The sequence below is a fragment of the Gigantopelta aegis genome, chromosome 6, assembly GCF_016097555.1.
Source record: "Gigantopelta aegis isolate Gae_Host chromosome 6, Gae_host_genome, whole genome shotgun sequence".
NCBI lineage: Eukaryota > Metazoa > Mollusca > Gastropoda > Neomphalida > Peltospiridae > Gigantopelta > Gigantopelta aegis.
In genome coordinates this window covers 57199739-57216267 of record NC_054704.1, presented here as the reverse complement: position 1 = coordinate 57216267, position 16529 = coordinate 57199739, and the positions used below count along the sequence as shown (strand labels likewise).

The 16529-nt window shown below is 34.1% G+C and overlaps 1 protein-coding gene across 30 annotated transcripts in view; it reads left to right on the top strand.

The window, feature by feature from the left end:
- The window catches only part of LOC121375254 (centrosome and spindle pole-associated protein 1-like), a 121211-nt gene that overhangs the window by 57580 nt on the left and 47102 nt on the right, over positions 1-16529 (top strand). For 24 of the 30 annotated variants that reach the window (XM_041502621.1, XM_041502613.1, XM_041502601.1 and 21 more), the window contains 8 exons: positions 1508-1567; positions 4855-4954; positions 6086-6103; positions 10467-10563; positions 11717-11908; positions 12440-12664; positions 15149-15240; positions 16237-16333. In XM_041502621.1, the coding sequence (XP_041358555.1) occupies positions 1508-1567; positions 4855-4954; positions 6086-6103; positions 10467-10563; positions 11717-11908; positions 12440-12664; positions 15149-15240; positions 16237-16333 (881 nt within the window). The remainder of the gene's footprint in view (positions 1-1507; positions 1568-4854; positions 4955-6085; positions 6104-10466; positions 10564-11716; positions 11909-12439; positions 12665-15148; positions 15241-16236; positions 16334-16529) is intronic. The other 6 variants (XM_041502615.1, XM_041502600.1, XM_041502595.1 and 3 more) reach the window with 3 other exon arrangements.

Below are 16529 nucleotides of genomic sequence, written 5' to 3'. Positions count from 1 at the left end.
CTTTTTTAAAGTTTTGACTGCAAAATATTTTGAGTTTGGGAAATTATTATTCATATAGACCCTTTTGTGAGTACTTTTGTTCATATTATCAACAAAGTGTAATTACCGAAGATTGGGGTCACATATTAACCACATAGTACTAGTAATATAGTAGCCCTTTCTACACAAGTATGCTGCTTCTTCATTAGAGGGTGGCCTCGTAACTGGAATGAGTGTTCTATCAATACTGGAGAACTGTATCTTCGTCATTATGATTAACAGCATCATAAAATAAAAATAAGCCGTCATATTGGTTTCTAGTCCACGACAGGTAGCTGTCGTAGGATCTGTGATGTATTTATGATATTGCGGAGTTACAACAGTTTAGAAAATTATTTTTAATGTGCTATGATGTTTGCTGCAGTCACTTATTTACGACGGTTTTACAATATCGTAGTGCTAAGAATAAGATTGCTTCGAAAATATGGGTCCAGAAGTGTGCAGGCTTGTTGTTGTGTAGTAAACAGGTCATATGTTAGTACACTGTAGCAGTAACTTATCTTATAATCTGAGATTGTAATAAAAGCTCTTGAGCATTTTTAAGATGGTAAAGAAGTGGAAAATTTAACAGAAATTTTTGCTTCTGTGAATCCCATATTTTGGGACATAGATTATGTCTTTAAATGATTATGGGGGCGAGACGTAGCCCAGTGGTAAAGCACTCGCTTGATGCTTGGTCGGTATAGGATCGATCCCCGTCAGTGGGCCCATTGGGCTATTTCTCGCTCCAGCCATTGCACCACGACTGGTACATCAAAGACCGTCGTATGTGCTATCTTGTATGGAATGGTGCATATAAAAGATCCCTTGCTGCTAATTGCAAAAGAGTAGTCTATGAAGTGGGGACAGCGGGTTTCGTCCCTCAATATCTTGTGTGGTCCGTAACCATATGTCCAACGCCTTATAATCGTGAATAAAATGTGTTGAGTGCGTCATTAAATAAACCATTTCCTTCCTTCCTTCGTTAAATGATTATGTATATGGGTGATTGTCGAAACTGCTATCTGTCCATTCTGATTTGAGGGTGGTGATTTATAGTAAAAACTAGTCAAAAATAAAAATTAAAGCAGTGTTAAAAAAAATTCATAATCAATGTATTTCCATGTGGTTTATATATAATATTAGATGCAGTCAAAGCTGTCAGTCATTATGATGTGAAAATAAATACTTTTAATGTTTAGTCATTATATTAATGTAAAAATGAATTGTATAGTGGTCATCTTCTGCTAGTGGCTTTAAACAGTTGATGATGCATACTGTTCATTTAAATAGGTAATTGTGGACTTCGAATGAGTAATTGTAGACTTTGAATAAGTACCTAATTGTGAAGTTGAATATGCATTTGTAAACTTGAATAGTTCACAAAAACATTTTCATCATTTTGTATCGAAACATATCTGATGCAGAATTTGTCTTGTTCTGTTAATTTTCAACTAACACTGTTCACCGTTTCTACTAACCTACACAGGATGAGTTAGACCAGCCTGCAGTTACTGGGCGCACATCGCACACATCTGATGCCCCGAAGGTAGTGTATGAATACTGAGTTACTAACATTGATCAAATATTTTATTCACTTCAGCACATGCCCGAAAATATCTCATTAAATAGCAGAGCTCTATCTTTTTTTACTTCTGTTAAAGGTTGATACATGTATTTATGTGCATGTATTATACAGTATAATTATTATGACTGAAAAGATCCTTAGAGAGTACTATAAACTGATTAATATTGTGACATGTTTTGGTGTTTTTTTTGCGAATACACACCTGAGTGCATGTTTGGAGACGTGTACATTTTATGAACAACAGTTTGTATTTGCAGTGCCTATATCTGCAACTAAAATAGTGTGTCTCATAAATTGAGCAACTTGAGGTATTGTGTAACAACATGAAATTTATATGCTTGTATATTTTCCATGGGTAATCTGTTAAGACTAAGATAAATATCATGTAACAGCTATTCAACCTTCCATTCATCTTTCTTATCTATTGCCCTCTGGGGCCGGGATGTAGCCCAGTGGTAAAGTGCTTGCCGCATGCACGGTAGGTGTGGGATTGATCCCCGTCGTGGACTATTTCTTATTCCAGCCAGTGCACCACGACTGGTATATTAAAGTTTGTGGTATGTGCTATCTGTCTGTGGGATGATGCATATAAAATATCCCTTGCTACTAATGAAAAATGTAGCTGGTTTCCTAAGATTATATGTCAGAATTATCAAATGTTTGACATCCAATAGTCGATGATTAATAAATCAATATGATCTAGTGGTGTTGTTAAAACAAACTTTAACTTTAACCATCATTGTCTGCCTATCATTCTCATTATCTTAATATGAAAAACTTTCCAATTTCTCCCACGATTTCAATCTGTTTCAACCTTCTGTCAGTTTCCATCGATTCTGTCTTCTGAGCTGTCCACATCATCACCTACCTCTGTCGCTAATAAAGCTAGTTTAACCCATGGCACTAACTAACGACTGCCAATAGTAGGAGAGTATAGTAAATGGTTACAAGTGCCTCTTAACAATGGCAGAAGTAACTGCTGAACACTCATCGAAGTTATCAGATGAAGCCCACAGCTAAAGCTCATGGGGTGTGTCACAGATAGTCACAAGAGACAAACACCTGTCACCATTGGACAGATAAGGACCAGGATATGGAGGTGGACAGACAACAAAAAGAAGTTAAAAGATAGGAGGAGTTGCCAGATCAGTGAGAAATAAGATGGAATTTAAGGGCGAGAAAGAAAAGAGGGCAGTGCTATAACCCCTCTAAAACACCAAAAAACCCAAAAACCCAATGAGGATAAAAGACTGAATAATTACAGTTGAATTGTCAGAATATGTACATTGTGTTTTGTAATAGCTGAACTATTCAATGAGCGTTAAACTACAGTGTTCAAGTGGTTGACATGCCGTAATAATTCGATGACATTTGAATGTCAAGTTACTTGAAATAATAATTTGTTCATATTTTGTGTTGGTCATTCGGATGTTTATGGTAGCTCCAAAGAGTCTTTAGATGTGTGAATTTCATTGGTCAGTGGGAAAACCCCTCAACCCAGGTGTGTTTTTAGTAGAAATATCAAACATTCGGAGCAGTCAAAAATCAGCACAAAAAAAAAAAAATTCAGCCCCACCAACCTACATATTTTAGGTTTGTTGATGTTATAACATATATATATGATTTGTCACAAGTGTTTTTAATATGGAAAATATCAACTGATCGACTAAACGAGGTTGATATTTTACATGTTAAAAAACACGAGTAGCGAATTCTATTTATTCTATAACACTTCTAAAATAACATCTTAATTTGATATTCAGTAACTCAAAGTTCTGAAGTCACCTCACCATCATCGCGATTAACACAAATGTAGTTTAACGTCACACACTTAACTTAATCTCATCAAAATATTATGCTCAGGTATACAAGTCTTGTTCGCTGCAAACAAATAATCCATTGATAGCAAAACATTATTAACCAAGTTAATAATAGTAAATAACAAATGGGTTTATGACATGTATATTATGAGCAAGTTGTAGGATAAATATTGTTAATTACATTAACAATATTTATCCTACAACTTGCCCATAATAGCAGCTTAAATTGCTTTCTGTGCATTTAATATAGTACAAATAGAAAGTGAAGCGACATTGTTTAACTGGCTGCTATAATTGTGTTTAGAGGAGAGACAAATATTTGGCATTAGTTCGCCAGCTTCAAACAGTCAAACCTGTCCTAGCGGCCACTTGTACTCAGCGGTCACCTGCCTTAAGCGGCCTTCCCAAATGATTTATAATGTAAACGCACCTGTAATAAGCGGTCACCTGTCTAACGTGTCTAGCAGCCACCTAAATCGGATCCCAAATTGCTAAAATACGTGTATTAAGCGGCCACAGTAAAGTTTTACTATTATATAAAAAATATTTTAACAACAGCGATAAGGTGCAGCAAATAACCGATTTTCACACCTTCAGGAATACTAGTACCCATTCAGTCCCAACATCTCTACTGTGTATCAATTAAGAAAGTCTGACCCTGGAATGCATCTAATTGCCACTGGGCAGGCTACTCTTGACATTTGTAGGTTCACTTACTATGACAATACACTGCATGAAGTAGGAATTAAATAATTAAATGGAAAATGGAAACTGGTAACTGTGAACAATGTTTGCCAGTCATATATTGGTGAGGTAAGCTGGTGACTGTAATAATGTTTGCCAGTCATATATTGGTGAGGTAAACTGGTGACTGTGATAATGTTTGCCAGTCATACATGTTTATTGGTGAGGTAAACTGGTCACTTTGATAACAATTGTCAATCATATATTGGTGAGGTAAACTGGTAACTGTGAACAATGTTTGCCAGTCATATATTGGTGAGATAAACTGGTGACTGTGATAATGTTTGCCAGTCATATATTGGTGAGGTAAACTGGTGACTGTGATAATGTTTGTCAGTCATATATTTGTGAGGTAAACTGGTGACTGTGTGAACAATGTTTGTCAGTCATATATTGTTGAGGTAAACTGGTGACTGTGTGAACAGTGATTGTCAGTCATATATTGTTGAGGTAAACTGGTGACTGTGTGAACAGTGTTTGTCAGTCATATATTGGTGAGGTAAACTGGTGACTGTGTGAACAGTGTTTGTCAGTCATATAATATTATTGGTGAGGTAAACTGGTAACTGTGTGAACAATGTTTGTCATTCATATATTGTTGAGGTAAACTGGTGACTGTGAACAGTGTTTGTCAGTGATATATTGGTGAGGTAAACTGGTGACTGATAACGTTTGTCTTTATAGGATCCACAGCTGAGAAGAGAAGCTCCCCGACGGTCTGAGCCTCGAGCCCAAAACCTTCCCCGCTCTAAGGACTCCGACTGCTATGCCACTCTGCCTATCGGTAAGTCATTGTACATACTGCTGGGATGTTCTTCAGTCATTGTGTGTCCTCCATGAAACACTTTCATGTCATTCAGCTAATATCAGGTAGTCATCTTTGAACTAAGTGCATATTAACAATATATATCCTGTTTAATCATCTGCACATCTGTAAAATGAGTGTAGCATATTGGTGGTCAAATAAAAATGCTAATTATATTTGTGAATATTTCTCAGCACTTTTAAATCATACCTTATAGATAACTGAATTTGTACCAATACTAATGAATACTGTTTATTGACTGTTATTTGACACTGACAATCAATTTAAAAAAAATAAAGACATACATATTATTCAGTATTATTGTCTAAGGAACACGTTTCTAGATCATCGACTGTCACTATTATCTTACCCCTTCCCTCCCCTAAAAAAACTTTTCCCAACCATATAGTTTTCTGGACTTTTTTTTTCACAATGTCTCAAGATATTGAGATGAAATTTTGTATAGCTTTATCATGTACTGTTAAAAATCAAGTTTTCCTTTTATGGCAATTTACCCATTTTTGATAGAGTTATGTCCCTTGAACTTAGGAGATACCAAATTAGTTTTCCAGACTTTTTTCTTTGTGTGCAATGCCTCAAGGATATTCAGCTGTGTGTATACCCTTATCATGTACAGTTACAGATCAAGTTTGAGTTTGACTATTATCAATTTTTCATGAAATACCCTTGAACTTAGGAGATATTAAAAAAAAAAAAAAAAAAAAAAAAAAAATTAGGCCTGGTAGGGGACATGTATTACTTTAACAGTAGACTTAAAATGCTTGTTTTAATTTAATTTTTAAATAATATATATGACAGGTGTTTTTTTTTACTAGAACAGAAATCATACTGAGACTTGCCATATAATGGATACTCAGTAATCATACATACAGTTAAAAATGTGCTGAGGTTAGCATCAAACATTCTTTTAAATCCTGCTACTATATATTTTCAATTGAAAGTGCTAAATTCTAAAATGCTAACAATACAAGTACATGTTACTGTTTGTACATAAAAGATGATTTTGGTCCCAGACCACAAGTGTTTGATAGTGCACGGTGTGACTAACCTAGTGTGTGTGTGGTTACTGATGGGAGACTCTTATTTCAGGCCAGATTGGATCCACTGGTATGTGTTTTTAGATCAGATCATCACGTCACTAGTTTCTAACACAGGCTTAACACTTCTTCCTGTTTTACACACAGTCTTGTTTCTGCACAGGTCTCTCGGTGAACAGTGTGTGATCATCGGGGGTTGGGGGCAGGCTTACAGTGTTTGATGTCAGTATTTGATAGTGTTTGATGTCTTATTGCATGAATTTGTCAGACTTTATCTTTGGCTGTGGTCTCTTTCTTAATTGTCATCATTTGTGGTAAAAAAAAAGAATTGAACTTTTATTCCATGAACCGTGGAAATTAAAAAACTTTATTTGTATTTTTGTTTTCTTTGCCCTTTAGTGATATCAAGCATGTTAACACTGAATTTTTCTGTGTAATAACTAGTTTCCAAGCTTCCATGAAAGTTTTATTCATTTTTTTACAAACACTAAATTTCCTTTCGCAGTAAAGCACAATAAACAACACATTTTTATATTTGCATGTTCCATTCTCATCTGGTATTAAAATATGTTCACTACATTAATTATACAATTATTTATTACTTTTTTGAACAGATTGGTGTTTTTTTTTGGCTTTTTAAATAATGTTGTTATTTTTAAAAAAAAAAATATATTTTTTATTTATTGTTAGTTACAACAGGTCAGTGCAGTCACAAATAAAAGTGGTGTTAGCTAATGGCACTGATGTCTTAAAAGATGGTTGAATTAGAAAGCTTTGAAATGCTACATGTATTTTAACTTGTATTGTTGTTATGCAGTTGTTCTCATGCATACAATATTATGTATTTCTAGATTAGTAATCTTATAGTATTGAATAACTAAGTTTTGAACAATTTTGTGAAAAACCCAAAATAGAATAGAACCATGTTAATGCTTATTTTATTTTTTAGGAAACCAGTAGAATACATTCAGATATATCATTATACTATATTAGTTATAGATTAGTGTCATCTTTTTAAAAATGCTTTTAGATGAATTTGGTTTAGTAACTAGGAATGGAAAACAAACAAAAATGCAAAAACAAATCGTAAAATGACCTACAGATGTACCCCAGTATGTAATTGTCCAAACTATAATGCTGCATGTCATCCTGAAATTGAATTGTTTTTTTATTAACATAAAAGTACTGGTCTGTCATTTATTATTATTATACTGTATCTATGTGAAGAATGATGTCTAAGATTCATAAAGTGTACACAAATTGATTGTCCTGAAGACTGAATTCCCTTATTTGGAATTACAGTCGAGCACCGTTGTGTCGATATCGTGGGGACCACAAAAAATATCAAGTTAACCGAATATCGACTCAAACATTAAGTGAAATATGTCCACAAAAATGTACGAACAAAACAAGTCATACATGTGTACATAAAAAAATTATATAAATGTTTTTTGTTTTTTTTGTCGAATCATACATGTTTTTTATTTAAGCCAATGAAAATTATTACGCTTTGAAAAATAAATTAATCAATCAATTGTACCACTGTGCACGCTCTGAACAGTTTTAATACTTTTTTTTAAATGTCTATAAATTAAAATCACTGTGGACATTAAAACAATATAAATTTAGTTTTTAACAAACATGAATATATAAGAAAGTTATGATATCAAAATACAGTTACACAAAATGTTTTGTAGAATAAAAAAATAAAAATCCCACATCTAATTCATAAAGTCTAGGAATAATATTTGTGGCGCATTGGTTCCTGGCATCAAAGCTGCAAAACTAAAACGTTTACACATTGACGTCATTTTCCATTACAATCCTTGCATCAACTTAAGATACAACAGGTGGTAAAGTGCTTGGCTGTCATCGTCACATGTATAGTCCTTTGAATTCACTCTGTTGGGTAATAGATGATGGAATAGATGATTGAATCTCTTGCCTTAGTTGCCATATAGAGGTATATGGGTACGTTAAAAACATATCTAAGTCATAACTAAGTCAGGATAGCGAAAACAGTGATGTAACTGACTAAAACACAGAGATCGCTGCCATCTTAGTCAATTAACAATTAGTTTACCTATCAAAACAAATTAATCCTACTTTTACCAGTCCACAATTTCTCAAAGCCATAAGTCACATAACTAATTGCATTCTGTAACAATCGTCATCTGCTAGCGTTTTCTTTTAAGGTCAGTAAGACCATTTTAGTACCTTTTTCAATGGTGCAAATAATTTGATTGGTTCATCTTACATGTGAATGTTACAGTACCTATATGTAGAAATCATGAGTTTACAGTCAAATGTGAGCATCTCTTTTGATGGTTGGTTACATGCTCACGATACGGCACGGTACAGCATTGATTTCAGATCGCACAATTCATATTTATTTTTAAAAATATTTTATTTATTTTAAAACATAATATTATTATTGACACATTGAGACATTTTTCAATATAAAAGACTGCGTTGGGACCCAAAAATACATCGACACAAACATAATATCGATTCAAACATATTGACTCAACCGAGATAAAAACGTGATAGTTAATACATGTTTTGGCCGGGATCAGCCAGTCATATCGACACAAGCAATATATCGACACAAGAAAGTTCAACACATCGGTGCTCGATTGTACTTATTATTTGTACATTCCAATTGTGTGTTTATTTGTCAGTGTGCTTTTTATTTGCTTGGAATTTAAAAGTTTTTGCTTGTAAGCTGAAACAGAATTTTATTCTCTGATACAAATTTGATACCAATTAATATTGCAGGTTTACCTTTAGTTGTTGTTTTGGGCATGGGCAACATATTTTTAACTCCTTTGTTGTGGCATATTTGTGTGATAATGTTTCTTTAAATACTATTATTGCTAATTACTCCAGTTGTAAAACAATTTTTATATACAGTCAAACCTATGTATAATGGCCACTTGAGGGACCTGGAAAAAGTATCTGTTATGTACAGATGGCTGTTATATACAGGCAAATAAAAACATATGAAATAGTTTACTATGAAAGCTACTTCTAAACAGGAATGCATAAAAATGTCAACACTTGTCACAAAAATGTAAAACGAGAGAGAAATTAATGTAGTTCTATTTCACTACATAAAAATGTTATTCACTACATAAAAATGTTGTTCAAAGCATAAATTCAACACATTTTGTTGAAAGACACTTTGTTACTCACCTTTTCAAAAAGTAATTTATCTTTGATTAAATTCTGTTTTCTATTAAATTAGTCCACGAGAAGCAAAAGGTTGCATGGAAGAAATCATTATATGTTAACAAACGGGCCAGTTTGCCGATGCATAATGGCTGAACAAACATTGTGTCGGACTGTCGCCACTGATTGTGTATAGCAGTCATGTCTTATTTAGCAGCTATCACACACTATGGAATACACCACCTTTCAGTGTTGACGAGTCCGATGTGTATGTAAGTTCACTGCAAGGCTTACTTCATCCAATGACAAGTTGCCTTGCACATGAATTAAATGACCTGCAGTATCATATAAACATAAGATGTACATGTGTAAATAGAATAAATGATGCAGTGGAGCATGTACCTGTTTTGTTTCGACATAAGTAAAACAGTGACTTTATATTGTAACTGGAACAGGCCGATACATGTCCCGTTAAAATTCAACTGTCCATTTTGACAACAACAAAAAAACAGAAGAAAAAGATCAGTGTAAGTTTGTGCCTGTTATAGCTGGTTCAGGCATTAATTTTGGTAAAAAAGTAATGGCCACTATATACAGGTGGCTATTATAGACAGGTAAAATAAAGAAAAATGTATTGGGTGGGATTTATATTGGCTGTTATGAACAGGTGGCTGTTATATACAGGTGGCCATTAGACCAGTCTTGACTGTATATACAAAAAACTAATAAAGAATAAGTTCTTATATGTTTAGATATTAGAATAGATGGTACTTAATTATAATTGTAATAATGAAAACACATACATACATTACTTCAAGTATTTTATTAGAAAATGCATGAGTCATATTTTTATTGCATGTTCTGTGTGAAAGAATACTATTCCTTTAGATATGTTTGTTTCATGTTTGTCATACAAATGTATTTTTAAAGTTCTGTTTATACATTGAATGTGTCTTGTTAGATTTTATTATACATCTTAACCTGCTTTTCTTTTTTTCATTTATTGTGTCCTGTAGAAAAACAGAGGGAGGGAGGGAGGGAGGAGGGAGGGAGGGAGAGAGAGAGAGAGAGAGAGAGAGAGAGAGAGAGAGAGAGAGAGAGAGAGAGAGAGAGAGAGAGAGAGAGAGAGAGAGAGAGGAGAGAGAGAGAGAGAGAGAGAGAGAGAGAGAGAGAGAGAGAGAGAGAGAGAGAGAGAGATTTTTTATATTTTTTTTACTAATGTTTTAGGTAGTATACAAGTGTTGTTTTATGTTGTGTTATAGGACATGACAAACGACACAGTGCTGTACAGCGCCAGAAGGAACAGTACAGACAGGAACTGGAAAAACAGATGAAGGAAATGGAAGAACTGAAAAAACGGTTTGCTCACTGTCTTATATACTCTACACTCGGTTTTTACAGTGGACTCTGTCCAAACTGGATTTCTGTGTAAACCAGAATGATATCAGTTTGTTTTGTTTAACAACACCACTAGAGCACATTGATTTCTTAATCATCAGCTATTGGATGTCAAACATTTGGTAAATTTAGCACAGTCTTAGAGAGGAAATCCGCTACATTTTTCCATTAGTTGCAAGGGATCTTTTATATGCACCATCATACAGACAGAATAGCATATACCATGGACTTTGATAGACCAGTTGTTGTGCACTGGCTGAAGCGAAAAATAGCCCAATGAGCCCACCAACAGGGATCGATCCCAAACTGACCAGACATCAAACAAGTGCTTTACCACTGGGCTAGGCCCCACCCATCAGAATGATATCAGAGTCCCATCCAGTGACAGTAACTTGGGATCTACCTAACCTGGCACTCTGTTCTTGTCATTAGTCCCAGCTGAATCCAGTTTTGACTCCACAGTATGTGTGTTGATGTAACTGTTTGAAAGACTGGAGATGCACAGTTGGCCTTCTTCTTTCTGTCTGTTTATTTTATTTTTTTGCAATGTATTTAAATGGAGTTGATAGATTTATTTCAGTCTTAATATGATTTTAGGTACATTTTTTGGAACTTATGTTTTTTTTTTTTTTTTTTTTTTTTAATTTAAAGGTGTGTTTGCCACTAGTTAAATAATTTGGAATTAAAGATATTCTAATATGTTTAATAAATTTAGTTAATACATTTATTTACCTTTTATGACATTGAATACTATAAACAACACATTTTTATAAAGTACCAAGATCCCCAAAAGTATTTGACAGATGTTTTTTGTTATGTATTATGGCACATACACGTATTTTACTTCATTGTTGGCTTTAAAAAGTGGATATAACAATTAACCATACAGTACTAGTAAAATTTTGATGTTAAAAGAAGCAAATACATGTAGTATTAAAGTGGTTTTAATTTTTTAGTTGAATTGTTAAATGTTTAAACAACTACTGTTTTTATAGACTTGCATTAAACTACAGTTTCCACTTGTACAATGAAATTACATTCACAGCTGAATGTAAGCCTGCTAACGTTATTGTTAAATGTTTATTAACTTTCTGCTGTAATTTGTGTTTGTCAGAGAGAAGAATGAAGATCTGCGGATCAATGCGACTGGTGCTAATGACCCAGCTAAGAGGAACAATCAGTTGCGAGAGGTGGCCCAGCCTCCACCACAGGCCCCTGTTGTACAAGTGCCAGTTGTGGTCGGGCAGCAGTATCCAGCAGCTGAGGTCGCGTACATGTCCAGGCTGGCCAACTATGATCAAATCAGGTATCACACAACATGTGAAATGTCATGCAGCTCAGTACCAGAAACAGAACAATCCTAATTTAATTTATTTTTTGTCATATTCATCACCTCTGTTTCACATCTGCCATTATGTTTGTCATTCCTTTTCATTTAGATGAAAGCCACACGTTATTTGTTTTGTTAAAGCAAAATTTGTTTTCTTTTATTCCAATCTAATTATAAAAGTTTAAGCCAATTTAGATATGTGGTAGAGATTATAATTGTTGCACAGAAAGTGGTGATTAATTCTCTATGAGGGATTGGCACCTCAAAAGTGGAAAAGAAGTTCATATTTTCAAAGAAAGCTTTTTTATTTCTTTTAATTTCCAAGTTGGCCGATATGTTAGATTCCTTAAAACCTTGGCATCTACTTTTGCATTAGTTTTCTGTGTGACATTTATAGGGAAGATCTGCTGTATAAAATTTTGTTTCTGCAAAAATAATAATTCTTGGTCTATAAATATGTTTGTAAAAAGCAAGAATATTTTTTTTTTTTTTTTTTTTTTTTTATAGTCCACGCTCAGAACTTGTGTTGGGACGAAGGAGGTTAAACAACGATGCTGATCTTGAAAAGCTGAGAGAACTTGATTTGCCGAGGTTGAAATATGATATGAAAAGAGATTGGGGTACCCGAGTAGAGGCTGATGGAGGAATCTTGGAGAGAGGCTTTGACACGCTGCTAGAACCACCTAAAGCTATCTCAATCCAGCCACCACCAGAACTTAAATATGAACCATCGTGAGTTATTTCTTATTTTATAATATAAAGTTATTATACAATTTTGTTTACAGTATGGAATTTTATTGTATGAGTTCACTGAAATTGTGTCACTTAGCAGAGATTTTTATGTCAGTTACTTTTAATGTGTTATTTACCTTAACAACGCATCAACTTTGACGTCATCTTGAATTGCATAACGCCATATTAAACTGATGCAATGTAATGTAGAAAAATAACGAATACATTCCACTACTAATCATCTGACTTAGTTTTCTTCTTTGTGACTTCTGGCACTGTATTTTCAATAAATTCCTGTATTGTTTCATCAGATAACATTGTGACTCAGTAGCTCCGGCAGCGTTAAATCAAGGACAAACGAAAACAAACGAGAGTAACACCCCTTTATTTTGGTAATGAGCATGCGTGTCCAATAGAGTTTTTACCATCCAATGTGGAACGTCCAGTAACACTGTTTGGAGATTTTTGGGTGAAAGATCGTAACTATTGTTGGATCATGTGTTAAGAATTGACCGCAATTATGTTTTGGTTCATGCAAGTATGAACCGAAAAAACAATGTTGCGGGTCATACAAAAGTGTGCACATCGTTTTTTCGGTTAATAACTGCGGTCAAATCTTATAATTAAATTTATATGCATACTTTAACAATACATAACTGAATTTATTTTGTTTAGCTTTAAATACGCCTGTAGTATTGTTTGTGTAAACTTCATTGATACTTATGTCGCGTAAGAATGCGAACGTTCATTCACTATTATTTGAATCAGGTGATTTTTTGTAAATGACATCATTTCCTCTAGCTGCTGTGCATTTTTACGGATCATTTAGTTACATTGGAAGGAATTGTCCTATTTGTGTTTAGTTTATATTTTATGAAAGTGAATGAAGGGAACGTGTTTAACATTTATGTTGTCAGTGGAACCGTTTAATTTTTGCCAACAGCTGTTGAACATCGCTTACAAATAAGTTACAGGCGTGAAGTTTCCTACATGATTTCTTTGGCCAACGACTGAGTCTCATGTCACGATTAGCAAAGAAGTTTTTTTTTTTTTTTTTTTTTTTAATCAATGCGTATAGATCCATAGGTCTACTCTGCTATAGCATTTTCCATTAATTTATTGTATACATTTTTTGTAGCTTTCACATGTGTTTTCTTCAAAATATCTAAATATGATTGCCAGAATAATCCGGCTTGTTACACAAAAGTAGTGCAAGTCGGGTTGGGGGGGGGGGGGTGGTGTAGTATGCGTGGCTTAATTTTTTTGGATTCATCGAGATATGAATGAAAAAAAGTAAGCACCTCTGGACCAATCAGATTGCCATAAAGTGTATAGACGCAAAGAACATTTAATTATTTACAATTGAACCAATTTGATTGGAATAGATTGTATAGATGTATAATAATACCTGATATCTCTGTCCTGTCACCATCTGCATTGAAACAGAACCAGCTTGAGCTAATTGTTAGTTTATAATGTTTGTATGATATGCCAAGTTGTATATTTGTGCATTTCATTGTGCTTCTTTGTATAAAACTAATAAAAACACTGATTTCTCTCTGTATTTTCCAATTCATTCTGAACGCACAACTGAAAATTTTGATCTGAATTAAGTAAATTGTACCCTAATTATTGTTATTAGTGTTTTTATGTTAGATACTTTGATAAATAAAACAAAAAAGTTCATAAGTTTTAAGCCACTGGAAGAGATATTGAACATAAATTGACTAAAACTAAAATTTGCAATAGATTACACGAAAATGTCCTCTAAATTCTAAGTTGAAATCTAATATTTTGTTCTTATTAGACCACTACCAGTCCAACTGGAGGGGACTAGGCTTCATCTCTGTCCTTCTGTCTGTCTGCCTGTCTGTTTGTCTGTCCATCTGTCCCACTTTTAGTTTTCTGAGTGTTTTTTTTCACAATGCCTTGATATTGAGCTGAAATTTGTGTATGGCTTTACAGATTACAGATCAAGTTTGACTTTCACGACAATTTATCAATTTTTGACAGTTATGGCCCTTGAACTTAGGAGATACCAAAATATGTTTTCTTACCTTTGTTTTGCCAATGTCTCAAGATATTGAGCTAAAATTTTGTGTATAGCTTTATTTATTTTTTTATGAATTAAGTTTGCCTTTCATGGCAATTTACACATTTTTCACAGAGTTATCGCCCTTGAACTTAGGAGATATGAAAATTAGTTTTCAAGACTTTTCAAGGCCTGAAGATATTGAGATGAAATTTTGTATATTGCTTTATCAGGTACTGTTACAGATTAAGTTTAATTTTCATGGCAATTTACCCGTGTTTTTACAGTTATATATGAAGCCCTTGAACATAGGAGATATTGAAATTTGTTGGACCCGGTAGGGGACATGTATTGCTTTAACAGTACTCTCTAAATGCTTGTAATTCTTATCAAAATATGTATCATATTCTAGCCATAACATATGTTTTAATGAACGTTGTTTTATTGTACAGACCGTATCTGACTGGAGGTACCGGTTACAGCTCTCTTGATGAGCAGTATCACTACCTGGGAACAATGAATCCACTCAGTGCTGATATTGCAGGTCAGTAGTTCATCACTTCAATAATTTCATCTTTATGCTTATATCCAGTTAAGGTTCAAACATGCAGTCCTGGGCACACACCTCAGCCACCTGGGCTGTTTGACCAGAACTGGGAGTGGTAGTTTAAGTGAGCTTGTCATTGTATTCATCTCGAAGTCTGCCGTCTGTGCAGGAAGTCAGTGTAGGCAGTGACTGTAACACTGTTATCCTCATCTGAGCTCATTGTTCTTGTCTTGAAAACCCAGAGCAGTTGATCATCAAATTTAAAGATAGGTAACCAATATGAAGTGAATCTAAAGTTTTATTTATGCTGTTGACATACCTAATTCACTTTCTGTGATGCACATCCAGGGCCCTGTTCCACGAAGCGATCTTAGTGCTACAATCACCTTAGTACATAAGGTAGTTATGCACTTAAGTTGACCTTAGAGCTAAGATCACTTTGTGGAACGGGGCCCTGGACTCGTTCTGTCATTCGCCAAATGCGCCAGTTGCTAAAAGTAATACAAATTTGCGAAAACATTTGCAAAAGATATTCACTTTTAGTCCATCCCAAGGAGAACGCATTTTTTCATACTATGGAATTCAAGTTATTTATTTCTGAGTCAGTTGTTTTCTAAATTGGACACAAAAAAATTATTTTTTGTTATTTCCAAAACACTGACTTTTCTTTTTATGTCAAACCAAACTGAAATTATTTACAAAAAACAATTTTATAGAATGATGGGATGGACTATAGATTTGTAGTAACCAAACTCGCTTGCAACCAGTTTTATCCAATTGCTCTGCCTCACAGTGGGAATAAGCACCATTTGCATGTCCACATGATCAGGCTACTGTGCTAGAAAACTGGATCAAATCTTAATAATATCAAATAGTGTTTAAGATCTGATACATTGTTGATAGTAAATGTTTGATTTTGAGTGACACGATTCAGTGAGAATCCATTAAGTTGTATAGTGGCAGTAAGTTTGTCATTACTTGTTTATATTCCAGCTCCTGAAGTGAGGGCACCTCAAATAGCCCTCGCCCAGGCTGGTGTGGTTCCAATGGCCTCGGGGGCAGTCCAGTCTAAAATTAGGTTCGATGACAGGTACTGGTTATATTTCATATCTTTCTTTTAACTTTCCACAGACAGGTTAACACTAGAATAAACTGAAGAAACATTAAATTCAGTAATTATTACCATTCATCACATGGATACACGGAGCCCCTTTACACTTTGTATGAATGACTTAACTTTACTGAAAGTAATGCATAATTGAGATTTATTCAGGTGATAGAGTAAG